Source organism: Leucoraja erinacea, chromosome 19, assembly GCF_028641065.1.
Source record: "Leucoraja erinacea ecotype New England chromosome 19, Leri_hhj_1, whole genome shotgun sequence".
NCBI classification, from domain to species: domain Eukaryota; kingdom Metazoa; phylum Chordata; class Chondrichthyes; order Rajiformes; family Rajidae; genus Leucoraja; species Leucoraja erinaceus.
The window spans coordinates 10759065-10777650 of record NC_073395.1 but is presented as its reverse complement, the minus strand read 5'-3'; the positions used below and the strand labels follow the sequence as shown (position 1 = coordinate 10777650).

At 44.0% G+C, this 18586-nt stretch overlaps 1 protein-coding gene across 1 annotated transcript in view; it reads right to left on the bottom strand.

Moving 5' to 3' along the window:
• The window catches only part of LOC129706207 (sortilin-like), a 97016-nt gene that overhangs the window by 43453 nt on the left and 34977 nt on the right, over positions 1–18586 (bottom strand). The window contains exon 3 of the mRNA XM_055650270.1: positions 6457–6533. Within this exon, the coding sequence (XP_055506245.1) occupies positions 6457–6533 (77 nt within the window). The remainder of the gene's footprint in view (positions 1–6456; positions 6534–18586) is intronic.

The window sequence follows — 18586 nt, the reverse complement described above, 5'->3', positions numbered from 1 at the left end:
GTTCCCACGGTAGACTCACGATACACAGTGTATCATGAGTCTTGCGTGGGAACTTCTCAACTCAGCGTGCAGGCAGCAGCAGATTGTCGCTCCCTTCAATTTCACCCCACCTACACCCCTCTGCTCCCCGGCCATGTGTGTGACCCCTTCCCTCCCCTCTCCAGCTCCCCGCTCAATGCACCGGCGCGGGGGCTTTGAACTGTCTTCAAGTCGGCGATGACAGTAGGTCAGTGCAGTCACCGGAGACGTCGGGACCAATTGGACGTCGACCACCAGGCCCACCGCAAGCATGGAGAACCGAGAGACCCACAGCCAACAGCAGCCCAGCCCCGCTCCAACTACAGAGGAACCTGGGTTGCGGATGACGGGGCGCAGCTCGGGGCGTCGTAGGGGCCCATCGGGGAGCGGGTTCCTATTGATCCTGACGTCTCCGCCCACCTGCTATCCTCCGGGAACTGTACCGCCCTTGTAGGAGAGTGGGGTTGTTTGCAGTTGCAGAGGGAGGGGGCAAGGGCGGTACAGTTCCCAGTCTCAGCTCCAGTCCAGGGGGGTGGCCGGAGACGTCAGGACCAACGGGACAGCGATCCCCAGTCCCACTGCAAGCACGGAGATCCCAGAGACCCACAGCCAGCAGCAACTCCAGCCCAGCCCCGCTCCAACTCCAGGGGAACACGTAGGGGCAGAAGCGGATGGTGTGCAAGGTACGTCTTTCTTGTTCTTGGGGTGGCGCAGCTCGGGCTGTGGGCAAACTGCCACTTGTCGCCGTAGCGGCCCATCGGGGAGAGGATTCCTCTGGAGTTGGAGGGGGAGGGGGGTATTGTGCTGTTTGATCGCCCCCTACTATCCCAGGGACAGGGAGACACAGCGGCTTTTTAGACTGGTGGGCAATCACTTCCAAAGTTCTGCCCACACAGTCAGTACACCTCTCCTACACTGCATTTCATACAAACATTTATTCTGCAAGAAAAAAACTACATTGAAGACTCAAACTCGCGACCGAGTAACTGCCGGGATCAAGGCGCAAACTCGCGACCTTGCGGATATGAGCCGAGCACTCTACCATTTAGCCAGCCATTAAAATCTACGCTAAAAAATTTCCATTCCGAAGACCGACAAATTCTGAATTACGAAAAGTGTCTGGTCCCAAGGCTTTCGGATAAAAGGTTGTGCACCTGTACTGTAACGTAGGTCCTTTCTGGTGCGAAACCTGCTGAGGCAGTGATGCTGCCTTGCATGACACCAGTCTACACTGACATTGTATTCGTTGTGGACATGTTTGTTATGATGGCAATTTGCATACTATCAGGAAGCATTTGCAAGATGGTGGCACATTTCTGTGTGCATCAAATTGGTGATAGATGCTCCACAGTTCAAGAATGTTACAAGGTCAGACAAAGCATTTATATATATAGTGGATGCAACTTCCCTGGAACTGTCATGTGAGAAGATCACTTCCATAGTATCACTTGAAGGATGGGAATCACACTGTGCTCATGTTGTCGACCTCCCCGTGGTGAGCCCTGTCAACTGATGTCAGTCAGGTGAACGACAACAAACAGAGACAGCAGCAAAAATAACAACGAACTACAGCGCCTGGAGGGAGTTACACAACTCAAACACAAGAAGAAGACACTGTGCTTCACGAGCAGCTCTGTGGCACTGAGAGGAGAAGGTTGACAAAGCAGATGGACAATATTGTACCATTTGGAAGAAATACTTTGAAGAGCTGCCCATTTGTGACTGTACTCAATGTGGTCAGTTGTGCCTCTTTTCTACAACAAACCATGCCGCCACTCCTAACCGACCAGGAATCAAAAAGCCCATATGCCAACTGAAAAGCAACACGGCCTTTGGAGCAAGTATTCCATCTGAAGCAGTGAATAACTTAAGTCACAATTTCACAATCTTATCTTCCAAAAGTGTAAAGAGGAGGGCATGCAGTGGATATTAGAGAGGCTGCAATCATGACCCCCTTCAAGAAAGGAAGCAAATGTGATTGCGTTATTTACTGCTACCTGCTACAGGGAAAATCAACGCAGAAGTCCTTGGATGAATCATAATATGAGAAGGGGGAACCAGGATAATGCGAGAAAACTGCATACTGCCACAGTCACAGTCAACAGGGACCCCGTGAGTAGCATTTCGAATGAGAGATCAGCATTTCTTAGCACCAGTACTTGGTGGTGACAGGATTTTCCTTTCTTTGTCTCTACAGTATTAATGTGTTTGCTGCAGTCACCTTTGAGAAAGTTCAATAGTAACTATTATGCACGAGTTGTCATATCAGAACTAATGCTCAATGATGCAAAGCCTAATCTCTTTGATTTCCCCCTCCCCACATTCCACGCACCTCCCCGCCTTTGAAATGTACTGTTAGAAGACTTTGTGTTAGTTATTTTATTTTGACAGGTGATGAATAAAACCCATAGAGCTGTGCAGTTCGAAAGGTGAAAAAGGTTTCATTCTTAAAATAAATCTTTTGCGTTCAGCAAGATACAATAATAAAATGTATTGCTGTGCCTTGCCCGGTTGAATCTTTCACATTTACTCTGCCACATGGAGTAGGTCATGGAAGCTTTATGATCTACGACCAAATCCCTTGGCCATTAACTACGTGTTTACAGCCTATTCAGATGACCTCATATTGAAGCTGCTTGTGTAAAAGAAGTAGACTTGCTAACATTGCAAACCTGAGATTATCTCACTATGAAATTTCCTCCCAAATTATCAATTAAGATCCACCCACATAAAACCCACTTCTTTGTACATGTTTCTAATCGTTCCTCCTTTACATGGAGATGCCTCAATGGCACGTATTGGTATGTTGTATTCAAAAGAGAAGTTGCTGCAGAATTGCCAGTTACTTACTGTCATCCATTATGGTTCTATATGCATCGGGTTTATGCTACACAGTAAATACCAATGAGGTAATCGATCTGTATCAACTCCAGGCGTGAATGAGGCTTTATTGAGAGAGTATATCAGCATTAACACATGGAAGACATGGGTAAATCTGGACGAGTGTGCAAATTCATTAAAGGCAGTTGAATACTCTATCTCATCATCTTTTATACACTGCACCTGAGAAAATGACAATACAGTGACAGGGTGGACCAGGCTGATCATGATAAATATAGAGATTCACATACAGTATCATTTTTCTGTTAATTGTGTCAGTGGCAACCTCCATATCACCTCAAACGTGGCAGCAAAGCAATACTTGTACAGCCTAACATGCTTGGGACTACTACATACCAAGTATGTCAGATCTCCATCAGAAAGTTAATTGCTACTAAATACAGTTTAGAAACTAAATAATTTACTTCAACTGTCTTCATCTAGTAAGGGTTTGTAATGAAAGAGAAAAATTATAACGAAGGAAAAAAGGGTAAAATAGGAATTCCCTCTGTAATACTGCACGCATTTCACAACATCTATCTATATTACTAGAAGTCTCATCTTGACCACTTCGTTGTTAAATACATTTTAGAAAAAATGCTACCCTATATCGCTATGATTTTTTTTGGCATCTTACAAACTGTCCTCCTCTCCTTCAACCGCCCCAGTGAGATCAGCAGATTGGTCTTCTCACTTAACAGTCACCATGAAGGTAACGACCATTCCGGCACCCGCGGAGAATAAAGTCTCGGAGGCGGGACTGAGTCTGTGAGCTGCGTGCGGGCAGAGAGCAAGTTGAACTGGAAGCCGCCGAGTGAAGTCGGAGTGGGACCGGGAGCTGCGCGTGAGGCCGAAAGCTGAAGGTGCGGGGTGAGCTGCGTCTGCTGCGACCAACCCCCCCCCCACCCCCCCCTTCCCTTCCCACAACCCTCTCTGTGTTCGCGGGCTGCTGTTTTCCCTGGAGGGGGCTGCTGTGTTCGCGGGCTGCTGTGTTCGCGGGCGGGGGCGGCAACCACCATTAGGAGCCAGGTACCGATGAGTGCTGTTGGGCCTTGGAGCCACTGAGTGCGACAGGCACCCGGTCTTGGAGCCAATGATGGAGTCCGGAGCCAGGACCTGCAGACGATTGGAGTTGAGGCGCTGAGCCCACACACCACCCCCTCCCACATACCCCCCCACTTACACCCCCTCCCCCACACATCCGCCCCTCCCCCACACATCCGCCCCCCCCCCACACACACACCCCCCCCACGCGCACACCCCTCCCCACGCGCACACCCCTCCCCACACGCACACCCCTCCCCACACACCCCAAAAAACAAGTTCATTGTAGTGCAAGAGTTGGTGCATTATGCTCCGTGGTCGAGGTAGGATTAGGATTGTACAGTTTGGTTTCGGAACCTGATAGTTGTAAGAAAGTAGTTGTTGCTGAACCTGGTAGGGTGCAACTTCAGCCTTCTGCACCTCCTAGCTTATGGTATCAAAGATAAGAGAGCATGATCCAGTTGATGTGAATACCTTGATAATAGAAGGTAGACAAAAATGCTGGAGAAACTCAGCGGATGGCAGCAACTATGGTGCGAAAGAATAGGCGGCGTTTCGGGTCAAGACCAGATATGTCACCTATTCCTTTGCTCCATAAATGCTGCCTCACCCGCTGAGATTCTACAGCATTTTTGTCTACCTTCGATTTTTCTGGCATCTGCAGTTCTTTCTTAAACCTTGACAATAGTATAGTATAGTATAGTATTAAATCTTGACAATAGTATAGTATAGTATAGTATATCTTTATTGTCATTTTCCTGAGTACTCACATACCCAGAGGAAACAAAAAAACATTGCTCAACCAGTGTCCATTCAGTGTGCAGTAAAAAATAAATAGAAATAAAAATACATATATCATGAACAAATTAAACACTCTACTCTCTACTAAACATCAACAGGCGTTCCGATCGGCAGCGGCACGACAGTGGCTCTGCTGCAGTGTGTCCAGGTTGGTGGTTGGTGCGCGATACTTTGGCAGGGGGCAAAGTCTGTTTATCAGTCTTATAGCCTGCGGGAAGAAGCTGAGGACCATCCTGCTGGTTTTGCAGCCAATGCTCCTGTACCTCTTCCCAGATGGCAGGATGGAGAATATGTGATGCGATGGGTGGTAGGGGTCTTTGATGATGGAGATGGCTGCTGATACATCTCTTCCTGTATATGTCCAGCAAGAAAGGGAGTGGAGCACCAATAATCCTGCTGGCGGTCTTCACAATCCTGTCTAGTTGGTGCCGTTCGTACGCCTTGCAGCTCCCGAACCAGGAAGTGATGCCGTAGGTTAATGTGCTCTCGATTGTCCCCCTATAAAAAGTTCATAGGTGTGTAGTGGGGAGATCTGCTTTCCGTAGTCTTCGGAGAGGGTGTAGTCGCTGCCGGGCTCCCTTGACCAGTGCTGTGGTGTTGGTCGTGGACGTCAGGTCATCTGACAGGTGGAGTCCTAGGAACTTCACGCTGCTGACCCTTTCCAAATCAGCTCCATCGATGTGCAGAGGTGTATGGTGTTGTTTTCCCGCCCTCCTGAAGTCAATCACCATCTCCTTAGTTTTTCCCACGTTGAGAATGAGGTTGTGGGATTTGCACCATCCTGTGAGCAGCTCCACCTCCATCCTGTACGGCGACATCATTGTCACTGATGAGACCCACCACTGTTGTGTCATCAGCGAACTCGTTGATGAAGTTGTTGTTGAGTCTGGCAGTGCGGTCGTGTGTAAGCAGACTAAACAGCAGGGGGCTTAGGACACAGCCTTGGGGCAAGCCAGTGCTCACGGCTATGGTTTTGATGTTCGGTTGGCTCTGTAGGCGAACTGCAGTGGGTCTAGGTCGGCAGGTAGACTATTTTTGATATGCTGCATAACCAGTCGCACAAAACACTTCATTACTATGGGTGTTAGAGCCACTGGTCGAAAGTCATTATGGCAGGCTGAGTTTGGTTTCTTCGGGACAGGGACGATGGTGTACCTTACGAGGCAGCGCCTCATGTACATGCTTTTGATGGTGGGGAGGTCTAGGACCATGATAGACCAATAGGTGGGGTAGTGTTTAGGGTTGTGAAGGGCAGTACAAGAATCTTGATAGTTGATGGGAAGAGGCTGTTCTTGAGTCTTGAGATGACGATTCTCAAGAATATGGCCAGGGTCTTGTGGGTTTTTGATTATATTAGCTACCTTGAGCCAGTGCTTCCTGTAGATCTCTTTGATGCCCACCATTTTCTGCAGCCTCCCTTCTTGAGCAATCACATTTCTAATCCAGGCCGTGACGCATCCATGCATGATCTCCACCACAGAGATGTAGTATCTTTATTAGTAACTTAAGAAGGATACACATCTCCAGTTCAACATCTTAGGGAGGGCAGTAAGTGTCCAGTTGCCAGCATTGACCATAATTGCAACATTTATTAGAAATCCTACAGATAATCAAAATTTTGAATGAATCCCCTTTTGCAGATGTGGCCAAATTCACAGATTAAAGCTCTATACTATAAACAAAGGATGCAAGACATCCACAGGACAATCTTACCTTCTGTAGAGTCGGGAGGTTCCACCAAAAAATAGCCAAGCAAGTGGTAAGTTGAAAGTAGTCAATACAAGGATGATCTGAAAAATTGAAAAAGCGTAGTTTATTAAGTGACAGTTTATTGTGATGAAAGGGAAATTAGTAAGTTGTGTCTGCTCTACTCTAGGGGCTCAGGTACCCAACTCCTCAAATAAGTATAACCAGTATACAATCTGTCTAAAGATTTTGTGATTTTATACGTAATATAGTTCAAGACTCTCAATGTCTCCATTATCTTTCATTCATCATAAGCATAATCATAATAATACTTTATTAGCCAAATATGTTTTGCAACATATGAGGAACTGCATTTGCCATACAGTCATACCAATAAAAAGCAACAGAACACGCAAAATATATTTTAACATAAACATTCACCACAGTGACTCCTCCACATTCCTCACTGTGATGGAAGGGTAAAAAAAGTTAAATCTCTTCCCTTCTTTGTTCTCCCTAAGTTCAGAATTAGGCCATTTGGCTTTTTGAGTTAACTCCGCCATTCAGACATGACTAATCTATCTTTCCCTCTCAACCGCATTCTCCTGCCTTCCCTCAATTTCTCCCAATAACCCTTGACACCCTTACTAATCAAATCCTGCCTTAAAAAATACCCAAAGGCGGGTGCCACAGCTGTCGGTAGCAATGAATTCCACCCTCTGACTGAATTCCCCCTCGTCTCCTTTCTAAAGCTATGTCCTTTTATTCTGAGGCTGTGCCCCTCTGATCCTAGATTCTCCCTCTAGTGGAGACATCCTCTCCACATGCACCCCATCCAGGTCTTTCACTATTCGGTAAGTGACAATTAGGTCCGTCCATTTTCATTCTACCATCCAGCCAATCCTCTATCTATGCTAGTATCTTCCCTCTAATACCATGAGCTCTCATCTTCTTTAGCTGCCTCATGTACGGCACCTTATTAAAGGCCTTCTGAAAGTCCAAGTAAACAACATCTGCTTACTCTCCCTTTGTCTATCATGCTATTTACTTCCTCAAAGAATTTCCACAAATTCATCAGGCAAGACATCCCCTTCACAAAACCATGTGGCTTTGGTCTATTTAATCATGTGCTTCTAAGTATTCAGAGACCTCATTCTTTATCATTAACCATGATTAGTACGGGTGTCAGAGGTTATGGGGAGAAGGTAGGAGAATGGGGATAGGAGGGAGAGATAGATCAACCATGATTGAATGGTGTAGTAACTTGATGGGCCAAATGGCCTAATTCTACTCCTATCACTTATGATCTTATGATAATGGACATTTGGCACACCGATTGAAAATTTTCAGCGTGACTATTTATTGCTTTCCACCACAATGAAGCTGAGAAACATGCTATTAAATGTTGAGTCAGTCAGATGCAACAGATACATTAATGTAGTAAATTTCCATTGCTCAGTGGTGCGTCAGCCAGGTGGTTTTCACCTCAGCTCGCACTCTTTGCCAGAACTGCAAAGCCACAGGAGAGGACTATTACATCAACCAGAAAAAGGAAACATACTGGAGCTACAAACAATGAGCTGGAGGGACTTAGTGGGTCAATTAGCATCTGTGGAAGGAAAAGAATTGTTGGTGCCTTAGGTGAAAATCCTGTATCAGGACCTAACCTGGGTTCTGATGCAGGGCTTTAACACAAAATGTCAACAATTCCTTCCCCCATCTGCTCGACCCGTTGAATTCCACCAGCAATTATTTGTTGTTCCAGATTCAGCAACTGCAGTCTCTTGTGGCCCCATACACAAGACCTGACATATGACTGGTGGCTTCTGCACACAGCAACAGGTAACTAGTATCTACTGGTAATTAAAATAAGTCCTCCTCTTTCTCTCTACCTTGCAATCATCTCACAGGAAGAAATGAAATACATTATGGATTATATTTTCTTGCATTATCAAAATACATTGTACAATTCGGGGCTGTGGAAATCTTCACAAGCTTGTCAATTCCCAAAGCTTTCATTCCAGCTCAGTGCTTCTAACTAACCAGTCAATCTGATGCAGCAATTGAGTCTAAAGGGATATCAGCCACTGGGATTGAGATTCTTCTCAGTCACCATCTGTTTATACTGACCAAACAGATATACAAGAAGCACTTGTGCTGCAGTGGCAGACTCAACTCCAGCAATCTGGGTTCAGTCCTGGTCTCCAAAGCTGTCAATTTGCAAGGTCTCCCTGTGACCACCTAAATATCCTCTGATCTGCTTTCCTCCCAGAACCCAAAGACATGCCCATAGGTTGGTTAATTGGCCAATTCTCTTTAGTATAACAACCATGGGGAGGGGGTAAATGATGGAAATGTATGGATAATAAAATAAAACTATTATAACATGAGTTATTTTGTTGGTGCATACTTGTAGACTGGGCCTGATTCCATTGTGAGAGTCTGGGACTCAGTGGACACAATGTCATTACTGTATTGTAGTACAGTAATACCGTAAAAGCAGACAGGGAGAGTCCTTACCTAACATGTCTATTTAGAGGGAAATGAAGGGGGGGGGAAGGAAGAAAAAAGGGGGACAGGAAGAGTAAAAGCAAGAGGCAGAGAGAGGCAGGGAAGCATAGAGACAGAGAAAAAAAAACAGAGACAGACAGACAGAGAGAGACAGACAGAGAGAGACAGACAGAGAGAGACAGAGAGAGACAGACAGGGAGGCAGAGAAAGACACAGACAGCAAAGTTTGCACTGTGTACGAAAGGGAGAAGTTCTTAGTAAAAATCCAAATTTTACGGATGTTAGGAATCTGTAGTAAAATAGGAAACATTGGTACAAGCTGCATCTCAGAAAACAGGTCAGGTTGTATCTCTGGAGACTGTAAGAGAACTATGATAAGTACATTTTAGTTATTTTTTAATTTTTAGAGATAGAGCATGGAAACATGTCCTTCAGCCCACCAAGTCAATGCCAACTATTGATCACTGGTTCACACTAGTTCAACGATATCCCACTTTCTCGTCCACTCCTTTCACACTAGGGGTAATTTACAGAGGTCAATTAACCTACAAACTTGCATGTCTTTGAGATGTGGGAGGAAATTGGGCACTCGGGGGAAACCGACCAGGTCACATGGAGAATGTGCAAACTCCACACACACAGCTTCTGAGGTCTGACTCGAACCTGGGTCTCTGGCACCGTGAAACAACAGTTCCACCAGCTGCACCACTGTGATGACAAATGAGACAGCAGAGAACTAGTGTGAACAGATGATCAATCGTCAGTGTGGACTCAATGGGCTGATGGAACAAATTCTATGTTGTCTCTCCAAACTAAGCTAAACTAACTGAGGCAAGAGACAAATGGAAATTCAGGGTTACGTTTAAAGAGTGAATTACAAGCAAACGCTGTTTTTGCCTGGAAAATGGATTCTGGCGCTGAATGAAAGGAAAAGATAAAGCAGCAAGTGTAGCATGTATGGTTGCACAGGAAGATACCTTATGAAAGGGAGTGGGGTTCAGTGGAGATTAAAGAGTAGGCGACAGCATCCCAAAGACAATTGTCCTTTTTAAAAACTGAAAGGGGAGCGGGAGGGGAAAGGGAAATTAAGCCAGAAATGTCCAAAATTATGGGAGATTGATCCATTGAATGTGAAAGCTGGAAGTCAAGAAGAAATAGAAAAAATGATTAGGCCATTTGGTCCATCGAATCTGCTCTGCAGATTCGGGGAATCCTCTTGTTCTGGTCAGGATTAGAAGTGAGCTTAAAAGACCATAGTCACAAGCCTGAGCAAGCCTCACCAAAGTAGACAGGATGGAGAAACTCCAAAATATTCAATGGTGTTGCTCTAGGAAGCAGATTGGGAGAAATCGGTGGTCCCACTGGACATATGCCAGGTTAACCTCTTTGCCCTATTTGACATGGTTAACTTTAGATTGCTAAACAGTTGGTGAGGCCTTGTCTTTAGTTCATCCAGCCTTCAAAGCTGTTGGTTAAATTTAAAATCTATGAAAGTCTTTGACATTTGCAAAGGAGGAAATACTAAATATTAATCTGTAGGACCGGGGAAAGACTGAAACAGTGGAAAGGCTCCTCAGCACTTGCTTTGCATGTTTATAAATTAACTATGAAATGCTTCTCTTAAATCTAGCACTTGGTATTTGGGGTACAGCAAGGCTCAGTGCTGGGACTGCAGCTATTTACAATATACATTAATGATTAAGATGAAGGGATTAAAAGTAACATTAGCAAATTTGCTGATTACACAAAGCTGGGTGGCAGACTGAACTGTGAAGAGAACTGTGAGGATGCTGGGTGACCTGGACAGGTTGGGTGAGTGGGCAGATGCATGGCAGATGCAGTTTAATGTGAAAAAATGTGTGGTCATCCACTTTGGTGGCAAAAACAGGAAGGCAGATTATTATCAGAATGGTGTCAAGTTGGGAAAAGGGGAAGTACGAGATCTGGGGGTCCTTGTTCATCAGTTATTGAAAGTAAGCATGCAGGTACAGCAGGCAGTGAAGAAAGCGAATGGCATGTTGGCCTTCATAACAAGATGAGTTGAGTATAGGAGCAAAGTGGTCCTTTTGCAGTTGTACAGGGCCCTAGTGAAACCACACCTGGAGTATTGTGTGCAATTTTGGTCTCCAAATTTGAGGAAGAACATTTTTGCTATTGAGGCAGTGCAGCGTAGGTTCACAAGGTTAATTCCCGGGATGGCGGGACTGTCATATGTTGATAGAATGGAACGGCTGGGCTTGTATACTCTGGAATTAAGAAGGATGAGAGGAGACCTTATTGAAACATATAAGACTATTAAGGTTTTGGACACGCTAGACGCAGGAAACATGTTCCCGATGTTGGGGGAGTCCAGAATCAGAGCCCACAGTTTAAGAATAAAGGGTAAGCCATTATCTGTATGCTTTCAAGGGAGAGTTGGATAGAGCTCTTAAAGATAGCGAAATCAGGGGATATGGGGATAAGGCAGAAACGGGGTACTGAGTGTGGATGATCAGCCATGATCACAGTGAATGGCAGTGCTGGCTTGAATGGCCTACTCCTGCACCTATTGTCTATTCATACAAGAATTATCGCCTAATCACATTACTGGCTTTTATTCCAAACTAGCAGAAAACAGATGTTTGCTCCCTGACCACAATCATAAACACTTGTGCGCCATTTTCTGAACACGAGTGCGCAGAAGACATTTGCTTCCAAACTTCTGCCAAATATTTCTCACAAAACAATTGGTGATTTGCTGAGGATAATCAGCTGGGCAACACTGCCAATGTTTTTCTTTTCTTCTCATAGTTAAAGTACTTATTTAACCTCTGCCGCTCCTCCAACACCTCCCCTATGGAAGTTCAATCAATGTCACAAGCTCAGATCCTGTTAATTTGTACAATAGTTCATGCTTATCTGATTGTGCTACCAGACTTTATATCCAAAAGAGGATATATTGTCCCCCTTAAAGATATGGATCAGTCAAAGAACCTGGTCCAGCTGTTGCCCTATAGGTGCAATTTTATTGTAAATATATTTTGGTATTGATTGAGTTAAAATACACGCAATGTAGAAGGGTAATTCAATTCATAAACTTTGTTTTGGAGGTTTGAGAGTTAATTAAGCTAACTTTTCATTTGTTAGTAAACATATCCAAGTACCCTGCACCAAAATGTCAGTCCATACCGAGAATTCTTGAAATAAAATCAGCACTCGTTTTCAAAAATGATTTCATCAAATCAAAATCCACAATAGTTATAACAATTGCCTCCTTTCATTCTGCACCATATTATAGGTGCATATACTTCTCTCTAATTTCATGTTATCATGCAATTTACATCACTATTTACTTCACGAGAGGAGTGATTTTGTGGCTTTCACTTCCAGTTTATGCTCCACAACAAAAACAAACTATTGTGTTGAATTATGCATGTTCTGTGCCTTCCTTTTGCACCTGACCCCACCCTCTCAAACCAGAAACACTAAAATCTGTACCTTTGTGGGTCTAACTGACCTTGAGCCCTCATGTTGGTATCAGTCGCATGATTCAGTGCAGTCAATGAGTCAACCAGGCAGCGAAAGCCAAGGCTGGCTCGTGAGCCCTCCAATGACCTATTTACTACTTGCCTTGCCAAAGGCCTTATGGAATGCTTTTTAAATCAGAGATTTTTTAAAGGAACATTTTAAATTGATTTGAATAAATTAGTTAAAAAATATATATTAAAAAGTTAAATATTAACTGCTATCATTTAAGGGATCATGTTTAATAGTTAACTGCTACAAATTAGTTTAAAAACATAAATATCATTTAAAATAAACGGTGATCACTTTTCGATTTCATTCTCATTCAAATGTTCATGCTGCTGCTCTGCTCTGCTCCACCTTCTGTCTGGAATTGACTTTCTCAGGTGTCTCTAAACTTTCTTCCAATCTTTCCCGCTGCAGTGCTGCTCCATCTCCGGTCTGGAAACTGTCTATCTCGGCGGTCCTGCGGTTCACGCTCAAACTTTCCCTCCGCACCTTTGCTCTGTCTCCGTCCTTGCGCTGCTCTTTTCCAGTTTTACGCGACCACCCAATGTGAAACATAATTATGATCATGATGGTGTTGCACTGCATCACTCTGGAAAATCAACCCTGTACACCTCAGAATAAAGAGCATTGCCTTGAGAAGACATTTTTGGTTCCAGCTACACATGCAATGGTCTCTCTCCTACTATGATGCTACCTTTCATCAAAATTCAGTTAGATTATTTCCAAACCCGATGATGTCTTTTTGTGGGATCCATGGAATGGTCTTTGTTTCAGTTTTGCTTGCGCATGATCTCAATGATTTTTAATTTGGTATCTCAACAGCTGCATGAATGCTGCTTCCTGCACTCATGTAGAATTCAAAGATGCCTTCACTTTTAAGGCAAGTGCTCTGAGCTTAATATGGTCATCTATGATTTTTACCTTCCATTTTCATACCTCTCTGTTTCCATCGCAGGAGTTACGCTTGCAACCAACTCCCAGCACAAATTTACAGACCTTAATTATATTTCTTCCCAGCCTGCCCCTTGTAAGGACTCAATTCAATTCTCTCCTTCTTCAGTTGCAATTGCTCCAATGATGTGACGTTGCACAACAGAGCCTCTGGAACATCTTCCTTCTTCCTTATCTGTGCCATCCATTCCACCAAACCAGATAGACCTCTTAAACACACCCCATCTATTTCCTGCATATCTTTACTCATCTCTTTTCCTCCTGGACAGATCAAGAAGTCAGTTCCTCAGACTTTATCTTCCACCTCACCAGTCTCTACATTCAACAGATGATCCGTCATAATAGTCCAACTGCAACAAGATTACACCATCAGACATACATTCCATCCCTCTTTCAGCATTTCCAAAGGGATTGCTCTGTGAATCCTTGGTCTGCCCTTGCCAATCATTTGTCACCATACGGCACTCTCCCAATGCAACTTATATGAGATTTTTTTCCTTTCACCTCTTCCCTTCTCACCATCCAGGGTACCAAACATTCTTTCCTGTTGAAGTAGAAGGCCATTTTTTCCAATCGGTTATATGGTGTTCAGTGTTCACAGTAGACAATAGGTGCAGGAGTGGGCCATTCGGCCCTTCGAGCCAGCACCAATATTCAATGTGATCATGTCTGATCATCCCCAATCAATAGACAATAGGTGCAGGAGTAGGCCATTCGGCCCTTCAAGCCAGCACTGCCATTCAATGTGATCATGGCTGATCATCCCCAATCAGTACCCCATTCCTGCCTTATCCCCATATCCTTTGACTCTGTTATCTTTAAGAGCCCTATCTAGCTCTCTCTTGAAAGTATCCAGAGAACTGGCCTCAGAGGCAGAGAATTCCACAGACTCACAACTCTCTATGAGAAAAAGTGCTTCCTCGTCTCCGTTCTAAATGGCTTACTCCTTATTCTTAAACTGTGGCCCCTGGTTCTGGACTCCCCCAACATCGGGAACATGTTTCCTGCCTTTAGCGTGCCTAAACCTTTAACAATCTTATATGTATCAATAAGATCCCCTCTCATCCTAAACTCCAGAGTATACAAGCCCAGCCGCTCCATTCACTCAGCATATGACAGTCCTGCCATCTCGGGAATTAACCTTGTAAACTTACACTGCACTCCCTCAATAGCAAGAATGTCCTTCCTCAAATTAGGGTGCTTTTTTGTACGGTCTAGCCTGTTGATGACATTATTTCACCTCTCCTCCTTGGTCCACCTATCACCGTTCCTCAAATTCTCTGCTACCTAGAATAAGTTGTTTCTCCTTTTCTTAGTCCCGATGATCATGGACCTGAAATATTAATTGTTTCTCTTTTCACTGATGCTCCCTGATCTCCTGAGTTTAATTTAAATTGCTTCCAGCATATTGTGTTTTAATTTAAGATTTCCTGCATTTGCAGTTTTGATTGATTTTGAATTTTAATCCAAACTAAACTGTCACAAACATTACATTTTCATAATATTTCTTGCTCGAGCCCTATGGTTTAAAGAGCACTATTACTCTCACTTGCAACTTTTCATACTCTTTTGCAGAACACACTAAAAACTGAGTGTTCATTCTAACAACTCCATCTGATTACCGATGAGACTATTATTGAGCTACACTGCTATTTTAGCAACTGGGAATGTCTGTCGGAAAATAGGCATGAATAGGCATCACGTTAGGAGAAATACATAAAGAATTATGACTCGAGACCGCATTCTCTCCAAAATGTACAGGACCTAAGTTCCTATGTCAATCTCTTCAAGAAGCAGTGCCTACAGCAACTGTACTCTACTACCTTCTCCAGCCTCATAAACAACCTTACATCAATTCAGAGGTTAGGTCATTGCCACTCTCAACCTCCAATCCTCAAGATCATTCCAGGCAACTGTTGCTGATCTATGCCATTTCTCACCATCTGCAGTTCATCACAATACACTAGGTCACTTGCGAATAACAGATTTTCTCTATTTCTCTATGCGAATATGCATAAAAGTATGTGTATTTACCTTTTTATACTTTACAAAACTTTTGAAACAAAGAACTTTTATAGTGTCCCTCAGAACGTGGAGCTCTTCATGAATTATGAAATATTCCAGTCACTCAATCGTTGTGGTCAACCATTATGGGGAACTTTCTTACGGACATTCTTATGAATCCTTTCTTCTATGGTGATCACAGCTACATACATCCATCTTCTCATTAAAGGACTTCCTGCTATTGTGCCATCTCAAGTCACTGAAACTAAGCACTACTGTAATTCAAAACATTGGGGTCTAAGTTGAGATTTCTTGTCCCTTCCTCAAAATGGAGTCTGAAGTACTCTGGAGGTCGTCCAATACTCTTCAGTACTCACCCAGTTTATCATTATATGGAGCTCACTGCACCAATTAGCTGAGGTCCCACATGAGGACATCCAGCAAGTGAAGGAGAAAATTTAGGAAAACCCAGAGGGGAAAAGTAAGCCGCAGGGATGTGGGCAGCTGGTGGTCATGGTGGGAAGAAGAGAAAGAGGAGAGGCACCATTAGTTTCTCTTACACTAGGTTCCTTCAGAAATCCAAATTGCAGACAGTGCAGGAGTGAAGTCCTATTTGGGTAGGTGATCAGGAACGTCTTCAACCGCACAGATTCTCATGCCATTCCGCAAGCAGTTTCTGTATCAGTCAAAGATATCTGCCATGCTGAATTAATTCCTTATTAGTACAGCAGCAGGCAGTTGTACGCATCCAGAAAAGGCCTCTGGCGACTATTCGAATACTTCCATTATCCTTCAGCTGACCACAGAAGCACAACTGCTGATAAACATGCGTACAATTGCAGAATTGTTTATTTACTGAAAAGAAGGTTTATCTTATCATCTCTGTGGCTTCTACACATGGACTCACTGTGGCAGGCACACAACAAAAGACCCAAAAGAATGCAAGGAAAAATTATTTTGCTCATAAATACGTCATTCTTCCATGGTTCATTTGTCAATGACTGATTCGGCAGTTTCCATTTACGTTAGCCTGAATGCATTACTTTTGTAACTATCAGAATTGATAATGACCCTCATATCAAACAGTTCATAGAAACATAGAAAATAAGTGCAGGAGTAGGCCATTTGGCCCTTCGAGCCTGCTCCGCCATTCAATATGATCATGGCTGATCATCCAACTCAGTATCCTGTACCTGCCTTCTCTCCATACCCCTGATCCCTTTAGTCACAAGGGCCACATCTAACTCCCTCTTAATTATAGCCAATGAACTGGCCTCAACTACCTTCTGTGGCAGAGAGTTCCAGAGATTCACCACTCTCTGTGAGAAAAATGTTTTTCTCATCTTGGTCCTAAAGGATTTCCCACTTTATCCTTAAACTGTGACTCCTTGTCCAGGACTTCCCCATCATTGGGAACAATCTTCCTGCATCTAGCCTGTCCAACCCCTTAAGAATTTTGTAAGTTTCTATAAGATCCCCCCTCAATCTTCTAAATTATAGCGAGTACAAGCCGAGTCTATCCAGTCTTTCTTCATATGAAAGTCCTGACATCCCAGGAATCAGTCTGGTGATTCCTTTCCATACAGCACCAAAATGGTTTCATCGGTCCACCACATCTGCGCTGACCATGATGCCAGGCATCATTGTCAGACATATTTAAAGTTTTCCTTGCCTTTTCAGATTTGGAATTATTACGGTCCAAATTAGGCAATGAAAACAGTACCTTGTGTTTATCAAATCTTCATTTAAATTGATCTGCTTAAATGGAAACAAAACTGGGTGGCATCTGCAATGGCTACCTCGCCAACGTCTGTCCTTTCTTCTGTTTTTGTTATTTTAAGTACATGTTAAAGGGTATGTTTTAGTGTTCCTTGATTTGTTTTGTGTGGGGGCTGGGGAAAACTTTTTTCAATCTCTTACCTCGACGGAGATGCAATTTTTTTCCCGTATCATATCTTCGTCCCCACTATGGCCTAACATCGTGCAGTGGTGCGGCCTTTCCTGGAGACCGGCCCGGCGCTTCAACCATGGGCGCGGCGCGGACTTACCATCGTGGAGCTTGCGATCCCTTTGCTGGGGATCGACTGCGGAGAGCTCTAACTGCGGATCTGTGGACTTTAACATCGTGGAGCTTGCGGTTCCTGGTTAGTGACCGATTCGGGAGCTCCAAGCCACGGAGAGTTTCAACCATCCCGACAAGGGAGTTTCGATCACCCCGACGTGAGGGCTTTGGATCGCCGGCTGCAGGACTTTGATATCCCCGACTGCAGAGGGTTCGACAGCCCTGACCACGGAAGAATAATGAGGGAGAAGATTGGACTTTATTACCTTCCATCACAGTGAGGAACGCGGGGAGCCACTGTGGTGGATGTTTATGTTACATTTTATTTTATGTGTCTGTGTCAGTTGTTGCTTTTTACTTAGTATGGCTGTATTGTAACTCAAATATCACTGTACCTTAATTGGTACGTGACAATAAACTGACCTTGAAACCTTGAAAAACTGTTATTTAGGTAGCAATGAAGAATGAAGTTCTCCCCCCCCCCCCCCCGCAAGGCAGGACCTATACACCAGGAGGTGCAGATCCAGAGCCAGCAAGATCATGAAGGACCCCTACCACCCCAGTAACGGACTGTTCTAGCTGCTACGGTCAGGCAAGCGCTCAGCTGTCACGCTGCGTAAACAGAGAGGATGAGACGGAGTTTCTTCCTACAGGCCATCAGGAATGTAAACTCTGAACTCACCGGGGCGTAATTACTGTTGTGTCTTTTTTTAATGTAAATACTGGTTCTGTTCTGTTGTTCAGTTGTTTCGTAGGCATTGCCACTTTCATTTCACTGTACATCTTGTATCTGTATGTGACAAATAAAGTTGACTTGACTCGACTACCTATTCTTTGCAATTTTGGCCGTACACTGAGGCAAATTGAGGAGATGGAACCTTGAAATGCAATTTACTTTTAAAATGTCTGGCTCCTTGTAACTGTTGGAGAGGGAGTTGGAAGAATTAATCCCGGAGCTTGGAGATAATGACTTGCTGATCAAGTGATCAATGTTCCAATCAGAGGCAAGAAAATATAGTGGTGAGTTTAGGGTGTACAATTCTTATCTTCAAATACTCCATTGCCTAATTTCAGAATGATGGCACAGCTTGAGATGAACTCAGCTGACATTTTCTC